The sequence below is a fragment of the Citrus clementina genome, unplaced genomic scaffold (assembly GCF_000493195.1).
Source record: "Citrus clementina cultivar Clemenules unplaced genomic scaffold, Citrus_clementina_v1.0 scaffold_9, whole genome shotgun sequence".
Classification (NCBI taxonomy): Eukaryota; Viridiplantae; Streptophyta; class Magnoliopsida; order Sapindales; family Rutaceae; genus Citrus; species Citrus x clementina.
The window spans coordinates 30888896-30899755 of record NW_006261964.1 but is presented as its reverse complement, the minus strand read 5'-3'; the positions used below and the strand labels follow the sequence as shown (position 1 = coordinate 30899755).

General features: G+C 35.8%; 2 protein-coding genes across 2 annotated transcripts; one reads left to right on the top strand and one right to left on the bottom strand.

The window, feature by feature from the left end:
- Positions 1 to 435: 435 nt before the first annotated feature.
- Positions 436 to 4640, bottom strand: LOC18031288 (2-dehydro-3-deoxyphosphooctonate aldolase). Its single transcript, XM_006422199.2, has 14 exons — positions 4517 to 4640; positions 4325 to 4422; positions 3756 to 3852; positions 3574 to 3639; positions 3198 to 3257; positions 3042 to 3116; positions 2845 to 2929; positions 2683 to 2741; positions 2275 to 2319; positions 1810 to 1908; positions 1624 to 1671; positions 1470 to 1517; positions 1098 to 1181; positions 436 to 704 (listed from the first exon to the last, which is right to left on the bottom strand). Exons 1-13 carry the CDS (start codon positions 4634 to 4636, stop codon positions 1125 to 1127), a joined length of 957 nt encoding a protein of 318 aa, XP_006422262.1. The 5' UTR covers positions 4637 to 4640; the 3' UTR covers positions 436 to 704; positions 1098 to 1124.
- A 58-nt stretch (positions 4641 to 4698) lies between these two features.
- Positions 4699 to 7586, top strand: LOC18031208 (pentatricopeptide repeat-containing protein At1g79490, mitochondrial). The gene has a single exon (XM_006422198.2). The coding sequence runs from the start codon at positions 4936 to 4938 to the stop codon at positions 7417 to 7419; it is 2484 nt and encodes an 827-aa protein (XP_006422261.1). The 5' UTR covers positions 4699 to 4935; the 3' UTR covers positions 7420 to 7586.
- Positions 7587 to 10860: the final 3274 nt, after the last annotated feature.

The window sequence follows — 10860 nt, the reverse complement described above, 5'->3', positions numbered from 1 at the left end:
GGAGACTCGAACCCTTGCACTCATTATTCTAAGTGCAAGAGTTCTCCCACTTGACCAAAGACCCATTGGTCGTGTTGATTCTCCTTAAGTTCAAGAGTGGAGTCCGCGCCGCTCTCTCTCTCGGGCTTTGGTTTTCAAACGTGTGTGAGTTTACCTTTATACCCTGCTTCGCACATGCAATAATACGAATTAATACCATATTAAATATAATTAATTTGGTGTAACGTTTAATTTAATAATCAACCAAATCTTACAATGCTCCTCTCCGTCATCATGTACTTTTTTTTTTCCTTCCTCAAAAAGGTTCTCAATTTCTTAAAAATAATTATAATATTGCTGCTTTGGAATTAACATACCGTGGGTTAAAACAAAATTAATTTCATGGCCAAGAGTAAACTTTAAAGTGATTCTATCAATAATGAGACTGATAATATGTATTGGTATCTTGATAATCTCATCGTAAATATTGCTAAAACACAAGTGTTACAGCGTTAATAATGTATACTAATCCGAATATAAAATACAAAATATCGATAATTAGTTCAAGTCAACAACTTAGAAAGCATGGCAATGGCTTATCCCCATCACAACTAGGATTGTTTTGGTTCATCTCTGCAGGATTTTTGTAATTCTAGTCTACATGCAAAACATATTAGGCAGAAAGGGTGCACTGATGCCCATTTCAGCTTGATATCTTCTTGAATCTGCAACAAATCACTAAGAAGATAATAAATAAACTTGCAATATGACCAAGCATCACCGAGCACAGAAATATACTTTGAATTTGGGAACGCGCGACACAACACCATAACATCAAAACGCAGAAAGCAACTAACAAGGTTTTACAAGAAAGGATTTTTGCTTGCGATAGAACAATGCACTGATTGGATTTGTAATGTTTCATCGATCATAAGGAGAAACAAACAATAAGGAGAAACAAACAAACACTCTTAAGAGAACCATAAGGAACTCAATACTATTGTCATTGGTGTGCATGATTAACACTTGAGAATAGAAATCATAAATTCTTGGTAGATATTTAAGGAACATATAAGCACTGTATATCATGGCACAAATGAAAAGTTATGCTTGCTTACCCATAAATAGAAGCCTTGAAATTCTTCTTAATCACGAAATGGTGTGAGATCAATGTTCATGCGTTGTTTCCCCTTGCTTACTTTCTGTAGACATCAATTAAAAAAAAAATCCAGGTCAGTATCCAATATAGGAACAACATAGTGGAATACTAAATAAAAATGTCATGCACAAGGAGAAAACAAAATGTTGCCCTGTGCCTGGGCTATGGTAAAATTTCCTCAATCAAAGCTCCAGGAGGTTGATTCATATGGGTTAGATATCCCATGAGCAAAGAGTTGGTTGAGTAAATTTTATGTAACATTTAAATTCAACCAATCTATTTTCCAAGACAAATGAAACAATTCCATTCAAAGATGGGACGAAAAACTTACAGCTATGGCCACAAGCTCCTCTAGCAGTTCCTCCAAATTGCGGAGAGGCTATAGTCATGATATACCAAAAAGGAAAAAAGAACAAAAATCATTGAGACTAGTGTCAAACCATAAAGATAAAATTTTCAAGCCGGTGAAAAAAAAAAAAACTCACCCATTGGGTAGGGCCATCAACTGGTGCATTAAGAGGATCATCATGTACCTATGCATCCAAAACTAGCTCTTAGAAGTGCATATATAAACACAAAAATGCAAAAGAAGAGCAAGAGGCACTAGCCTCATTTATCACTATAAAGCAAGAAAGTAATACTAAAAATCTCTTTCAATAGATTCTCCATACCTCCATAAAAACTCCATCTACGCCAACAGCAATTGCCGTCCTTGCAATGCAAGGTATCAATTCACGAAGACCACCACTGGCAACACCTCCTCCATCCAACTATAAAACAAAGAATGAGTTCAGCCTTCTTTATGGAAAATAAAACTCAATATTAAATTATGTCCAAAAAATGCAAAAATTTAGACAGCATTAAAAATCAAGAAAATCTAGTTGCAAAGGAATAGATAAGAAAATGTAGCATCCTAGGTGGAAAAGTAGCTTAGATAGCTAAAGAATCTCAAAATCAAGCAAATATAATAGCTGTAATCTCTCCCAAATTCTGAAGCAAATGATGGTTTTCTCATCATACTAAACAGTTACCAGGAAAGTTACATGGAATACAATTGTTAAGGTTTATTATCTGTTTCATAAAACTAAGATATGGGAATACCATTGAGTTATGAAAGATAAATGTACAAACCACACCTTCTTGCCAGCAGGCTGTTGTAATGAATGCGTGACATCAGCTACCTGCAGTGAAATGCCATCATTCATTAGATTTTTAAGATAAAATAAGTAAATTTAGCCACCTCCAATTTGAAGTTAGTTTCTTGACAAGTCTTTTATAATATCAAACAGTTGCTATGTCAACTTAGTTTGCAGTGTTTCCTCTCAAATCATAAATATGCGCAACGATTCCCTAATAAAAATTCTTGGGAGTGAATTGAGCAACGTGCTCCACATGAATAAGACTTCTTTTCCATGTTTGTAGATGCTACAACAGCTTTGTGCAGCTGCCACATATCTAAACAGTATATACTCTTCAAGCCTCAGAACAAAAAATAAGACTGTTCTAACTGTCAAGACGCACGTCAGAAATGAGCAGTCACTTACAACAGGACAATTAGCTTCTCTCATCCACTCCAAATTCCGTGGATCAACAATCAAATCATCTACAAGCCAAAGTGAAATTTAACACCAGTCCAACAGAATATGGAAACACGCTAATGATGCATCAATTACTTCAATCAAACTGCATAGCAAATAAATCCTTACTATAGCCAAACATGGTTCCTCTCTCGCATACCATCACATTTGGATTTCCAGCCAATCTAACCTTCTCTGCAGAATTTACCATTACCTGCAGTTTTGCAATGTTACAAGTTGCTAAATGGCAGGTAAAGATACCTGTGTATGCATAAAATACTTGCAATCCAAACATGTCAATAAAGATTTAACTGAAATACACTCACTGAGGAAGCACAGAACTGTCCTTTTTTAATATTAATAATTTTTCCAGTCTTGGCTGCTGCAACTAGAAGATCTGTCTGTTATTAAGAGGTCAACAATGAGATGAATTAATTTGATGGAAACGCATTGAATCTTCTGGTCCTAGAAAATAACTTAACCTGACGGCATAAAAATGCTGGAATCTGGATGATATCCGCAACTTTGCCAACTTCTTCACACTGGCCATAGAAAGGGGAAAAAATTCATCACATATGGAACCGGGTTTGAGTAGATGGAATGACAATGAGAAAATTAAAGAAACAATAAGCCCAAAGGAAATAAGCGAGGATGTAAGAATATACACACCATTGTTCCTCACACATATGAAAAAAAGAAACATTCATTGCAAACACAAATGGACTCAGTCATTGACTTTATTTTCATTGTCAATGCAAGAATTGTATAGACTATGTGTTACACAAGCAGCGGTGCGCAGGAAATAAAGAAGAATATGAGCAATGTAACAGGTATTCAGAAACATAAGTACAAAATCACCTGAACAGTTTCATGCACATCAGTCACAATGGGAATGTCATAAGCTATTTTAACCTTCTCTAGGATCTGTCACCAATTATAAGAAAAATTGAAACTTTATTACAATGTGACATCCTATCACAGCAAGATCCAAAATTCTGTAAAACAAAATGCATAAAAAGTATTTTAACAATCATAAACACCTTCAAGCCTTCAACCATGCCGGGACCACGAAATGACTTGGAAGATGTTCTATTAGCTTTGTCAAAGCTTGACTTGAAAACAAGCGGCAACCCAACTCTGCAATGAAAAACCTCTCTCACAGCAAGATCCACAAGATAGCCAAAAATTCAATCCAATCTCTTCAAATAATAGCTTGGCGATGAAAAAAACTCCATACTCATTTCTTTTAAAAGGAAAAAAGATGAACAGATAACAAAGCAGATTCAACATTCACTATTGAGAATCTCTCATGGCTGAAATTTTCAACTACCGATCTTTTTGTTTTTACTCGATGTTGAGACAAAACAGAATAAGGCATTGCATAAGAAATATAAAGCTGTAAAAGAACTTCAAAGACTCGTAACAAGACAATGTAAAACCAAAAAATTTCCACATTAAAAACCCAGATCTTCTCCAACTAAAATAAGCTGATCCCATATTTTCAATCGCCTTAATTTTCCAAAAATTAAAAATCCAATTCTTCGTCATCATTGAAGTTCTTTTTCATAAAAGTAAATATAGATTGTGATTAGAAATAAAATGAACCCACTTGGTAGAGATACTCTTGATGTGCTTGGCCATGCGCATTATGTGTTCCTCTGATTCAATCACATTTGGACCCGCCAACAAGAAAAACGGCTCAGCTGCCTGTCAGCACAAGTCACAAATCCAATCACACGCATTATGAATCACTAACAATTCGATGCCAAAACTAACTGGAAGAAAATGACAAAGGTCAAACCTTGAGTTGGTTAAACAAAGCAGTTGATGGATCCATCCCTTCGTTTTGCTTTGAGAGAGAGAAATGAGTGACTGAATGAGAGCGTGCAAAGATTTTACATTTATTATTTTGACAAAGCATCTGTTCCATGAGTTGGCAGTTTTATAGCTCCTTTACGAAGTTACAAATATACCCTTCAAACGGGGTAATTGCTTGCTTCTGTAGTGGTGCTTTCATTTTAACCAAAACCCAAAACCCAAAACCCTTCGAAGTCCAAGCCTTCATCAACCTGAAAACCAAGTGGCCAGTTCCAATTTTACGCCATTATTTGCTTAAATAGTGAATTGAGACTGCAAAAGAAGAAAATTTTTGCGCTCTGCACTGTAGAAGAGTAACAGTTTTACGCGGCAAAATCAGGTTAGTATTTCATATCTACACTTATGATTCGCCGTGTGAAGAAATTGTGCCCAAGAAACCTCTATTTATCACTCACTAAAAACCCTAATTTTAGATACCCATTTCACTCTAATTTCATCCATCACCTAGATTTTAACCATAAATTTATAAAAAATACAAGCTTTAGTAGTAGGCTAGATTATGGTGAAACCCAGAATTTTGTTAAAGACGCTATTTTTTTTAGAAAGCCTAATTATGTAAGAAGTTACTGTTCTGGAAAGAGTGGTGATGGTGAAAAATGCAATGAATGGACTGAGGAGATAGAGTATTTAGATGAATCGGGTAGTGTTATATATACTGGTAAAGGAATCAGGTCAGTTGAGCCCGGTTTTGATGATCATGTAATGGTTGGCGGGATAAAGAAGCCATTTTTGAATGCTTCAGCAGTTGCGAAGATTGTTGAGGTTGTGAATAGGTGGAAATGGGGGCCGGAATTGGAGACCCAATTGGATAAGCTTCAATTTGTGCCTAAAATGGTGCATATAACTCAAGCATTGAAAGTTATTAATGATAGTGATACATCGTTAAGTTTGTTTAGGTGGGCTAAGAGGCAGTCTTGGTATGTGCCGGGTGATGAGTGTTATGTTATGTTGTTTGATGTGCTGAATGAAAGTAGAGATTTTGATGGGATGTTGTCATTATTTGATGAGATGGTTCATGATTCAAGTAAAAATGGGATTTCCTTGTTTAGTGCATATAACAGGGTCATTCAATATCTGGCTAAAGCCGATAAATTGGAGATGTCATATTGTTGTTTCAAGAAGGTTTTAGATTCAGACTGCAAGATTGATACGCAATCTTACAATGTTCTTATGACATTGTTTCTGAACAAGGGGTTGCCTTACAAGGCTTTTGAGATATATGAGAGCATGGAAAAGGGAGAGTGTTCATTAGATGGTTCAACTTATGAATTGATGATACCAAGCTTGGCAAAATCAGGACGTCTTGATGCAGCTATTAAGCTCTTCCAAGAGATGAAGGAAAGGAATTTTCGGCCAAGCTTTAACATCTTTGCATCGCTTGTTGATTCGATGGGGAAAGCTGGGAGGCTTGACACTTCAATGAAGGTATACATGGAAATGCAGGGCTGTGGGCATAGGCCATCTGCTCCTATGTATGTTTCTTTAATAGAGTCTTATGCAAAAGCGGGGAAGTTGGATACTGCTCTTAGGCTTTGGGATGAGATGAGGATTGCGGGGTTTCGGCCTAACTTTGGTCTGTTCACCATGATTATTGAGTCACATGCAAAATCGGGGAAGCTTGATATTGCAATGTCCATCTTTACTGATATGGAGAGGGCTGGATTTCTACCTACTCCATCTACGTATTCATGTCTCTTGGAAATGCATGCTTCCTCTGGACAAGTAGATTCTGCCATGAAGCTGTATAACTCAATGACCAGTGCAGGGTTGAGACCAGGCCTAAGTACTTATACAGCCTTGTTGACGCTTTTGGCTAAGAGGAAGCTTGTTGATGTGGCTGCCAAAATCTTACTTGAAATGAAGACCATGGGATATTCTGTGGATGTGAGTGCAAGTGATGTTCTAATGGTATATATTAAGGATGGTTCTGTTGATCATGCTTTGAGGTGGCTACGTTTTATGGGTTCTTCTGGGATTCGTACAAATAACTTTATAGTCCGACAGTTGTTCGAATCTTGTATGAAGAATGCTTTGTATGAGTCAGCCAAGCCTCTTCTTGAGACCTATGTTGAATCTGCAGCTAAAGTGGATCTCGTACTTTATACATCAGTTCTTGCTCATCTAGTACGATGCCAGGACGAACAGAATGAAAGGCATTTGATGGCAATCCTTAGTGCCACAAAACACAAAGCACATGCTTTTCTGTGTGGACTCTTTACGGGCCCAGAACAAAGAAAACAGCCTGTGTTATCCTTTGTGAGGGAATTCTTTCACGGTATCGATTATGAGTTGGAAGAGGGGGCTGCAAGGTATTTTGTTAATGTGCTTCTCAATTACCTTGTTCTTATGGGGCAGATAAATCGAGCTCGATGTGTTTGGAAAGTTGCATACGAGAACAAGCTATTTCCTAAAGCAATAGTCTTTGATCAGCATATTGCTTGGTCCCTTGATGTTAGAAACTTGTCTGTGGGAGCTGCTCTTATCGCTGTCATGCACACCCTCCATAGGTTCAGAAAGCGAATGTTGTATTATGGGGTTGTCCCAAGACGCATCAAATTGGTTACAGGACCTACATTGAAGATTGTGATTGCACAGATGTTGAGCTCAGTAGAATCACCATTCGAGGTCAGTAAGGTTGTGTTAAGAGCCCCTGGAGATTCTGTGATGGAGTGGTTTAAGAAACCTATTGTTCAACAGTTTCTTCTGAATGAGATTCCATCGAGAGCTGACATCCTCATGCACAAGATGAACATACTGTTTCCCTGTTCTGCACCAGAGCTCAGATCATTGTCCCCTCCCAAGCCACTAATAGGTAAGGCAATGTAACCATTGGTAATTCTTTTCTAAAGAGTACTTGTGCAATTGTGAAATAGAATTGTAATGATTTCTAATCTCTTTGGTGGCTATAAAAAGGGAAATTGCACATATTATTCAGCTAATTTTGAGAATGATTGTCTAGAAACCAGCGAATAAGAGTCAATTTTGAAAAATGACCGGCTTGTAACATTTTCAGAATCTTTATACGGGGGAGACCTTATCCCATTAAAAATCCAAATCTGATGCTACACACAACGATGTATTTTATAATTTGTATATGGATCTAGTTACGGTCGAGATTTTATAATTTGTACATGGATCCGGTTACGGTGGAGATGCTTAATCATAAAACACTCATTCATAACTATACAATTAAAATTATACGCTTATAACTTATTTTTAATATTTATTATTTTAATCGTATGATTATGAAAGAATGCTTCGCATTGGAACATCTCCAATATAATTATTGTCTTTGTATATACACTCTATTCTTATTTTATAAAGTACTATTTATGCTCGGGCAGCTAATGAATTATGATAACTTTGCACGTAGATCTCGATTAGCAGTGTTGGCTTCACCTTGCGTCCAGTCAATAGTAACACCAAAAGAGATATTAAAGAATTAAAGTTTGAATGAATGAAATATTAATAGTAAAGCCATAACAAAATGTCGAAATTCTAATGTTGTAAAAGAAATGAAATAGTAAACAAAGCACCCGAATGCTGCCATTTAAGCTAAATTTCATTGAAATAGGTGTTCCACACGACAACATGTTGTCTATATTTTCTTCATTTCTCAATTAGTAATCTGAGGGTCTGTCATCTGTCGCCTAATTTTATCGTTCTCTCACAATCATGCATGCCCTTTAATTGGATGTCCTCATAATGATATTCTTAGTACTCTGTCACCCCATATACCTCGTACTTTTAGTTCTTTAAAGATTATTTTTAAAACGTATAGTTGAGTTAATTTTCACTATTTTCTTTCTCAAAGTGAATGAAAAAAAGAAGAAAAGTGGGTACAAATTTAAATATTTAATATAACAAAAGCTAATGAAATTAATATCTGAGCCTAATTAGAAAAATAGTTATTTTGTTGGTAATAACCAACCTTTAATCCGTCAATTCTGTCCGCAACAAAAGACATTGTTCATCAATCCTTGGATAAATGGAAGATTATTGAGAGTAAAGAAAACCATTTGTCATTAAATACACAAAAAAATATTGCTAGAAATTGACTATATATTAATGCCTACATTTTAATGCAAAAAACTTTTACATGTACCAAAATTATACGTATTAACTTTAATTAAGCAAGCTTTTGGTATAGAATAGAACCCAATAACTTTCTCTTGCAGCCTCTACTTGTGTGTTATGTTGACTGAATTAGATTCTCATATTATCAGCCATCCAATGTCTGCTACAATTGCCATAGCACTTTCTTTTCCTTTCTATATATAGCAACAAGCTTGCACTTCTCTAAGACCCACACAAAAGCCAAAATCCAACTTAAAATTAATTTCAGTTTCTTTAATTTTCCTCTCCTCTTAGCTTGTTTCTCATCATATATCAATGATTCAATATGATGGCTTGTAATTCTTTCAACACCTTGAAAATAATAATTATATTTTCTTTCATTCTTCTTTATCCTACTCTAGTCTTTGGTGAGTGCGTTTGTGATGTTGAAGCTATGAGCCAAGATAATAATCAACAAGAAGCGCTTAAATATAAAGTGATTGCAATTATTGGCATACTTGCTGCTGGTGCTTTTTGGGGTAAGCCTTCCCTTGTTGGGCAAGAAAGTCCCAGCACTAAGGCCTGAAAATGATACTTTCTTCATTATTAAGGTTTCATTTGGGATTGAGGTACTGTACTTTTTAAGTTACAATTGTTGTAAAAAAAAAATTATAACTATCAAATGAAAGTTAATAATATGTAGTAAATATAAATTTTAAATAATAATTTTCTTTTGTTGAACCCAAAACCTGTGCAATATTGGAAATGGTTCTCCAAGATCCACTCAAATCAATTCTTGTATCTAAAATGGCAATTTACCAAACCAATGATGTAATATAAGACAAGATGAACAAAACAAATCAATGAGTGAATCAAAGAGCAGAGAGATAACACAGAGGAAGTTTATAGAGGTTCGGCCATAGAAGCCTACATCCACTGTGAAAAGGTGAACTCAAGCTTTACTGAATGAGAGTTTTCAGAGAACAAGTTTGCAGAGAAAATGACTCTTGACTTATTACTTGATATGCCAAAGTGCTAGGCTATATATACAAGAAAAGATTGATCTAGAAAGATCTATCAGTCACCAGCACACATCCCTTGTGCTTAATAACAAACCCAGCTACTTCACATGCTTGTAACAACCTTTAACAACTTTTCAACCTACCCCTGACCATGTGTCTTCATCTCATTTGCCTTAAGTGATAAAACGACAACTTTTAGCTGTCGTTTTGGTTAAGTGACTCACGTGCTCAATCACATGATTTACTAGCGCACGCAGCTGACATCAGAACCTTGTCATATAGCCTTCCCCAGAACTTCAACCGACATGTCAATGTAACACTAAGTTTTCAACCGATTTGTCTTACTCGGCTGAGAGATTCAGATTTGCAGTTCATACTCCAACATATATTGTACTCTCTCTCTCTCTATTTTTTCACACACAAAATAAGTAAAATAAGCCTTTAATTGGTCTTTAGATCTCTCTCTATTATTTTCTTTCTTATTTTCTTTTAAAAATTAGTTGTTTCATCCCTGGACATGGTGCTTACAAATGCAAAAATAGGTTCAATCAAAGTTTTGTTCCTAGGAATAGAGCATTTAGTGGATTTAGACCTAGAGGAGGGCAAAAGTATAGAGGAATTATTGGTAATGGTCCTATTAACTTTGGAAGAGGCACTGGATACAACTATGGTCCTGATTCATAAACTAATTTTCTTCCACCTTATCCTCGACAATCTAGACCATTCCATGGCTATGTTGCTTATCAAAACCCGAGCATGATGTATCCTCAAACTTTCACTAATGCTCAAGGAAATTATGGTGGTCATAATGGCTTTCCTTATGGAGCTACATCCAATAACATGTTTGCTGGAAATGGTAGACCTTCTCATAATCTTCAAACTGTTGCTCCACCCTTAGCTAATTATGGAAGTGTTTATGATCCAGCCTGGTATATTGATTATGGTGCTACCAATCATGTTGCTCAGGATGCAGGTATTCTCTCTTATTACTCACTTTATTGTGGAGCAGAAAGGTTATATATTGGAAATGGAATGGGATTACCAATTCATGGTATAAGAACTGTCATTGTTACAACCTCCTCTACAACACTCCTTTATTTACATAATGTTCTACATGTGCCCATAATTACTAAAAACATTCTTAGTGTCCCAAAACTACTTGCTGATAACAATGTACTCATTGAGTTTC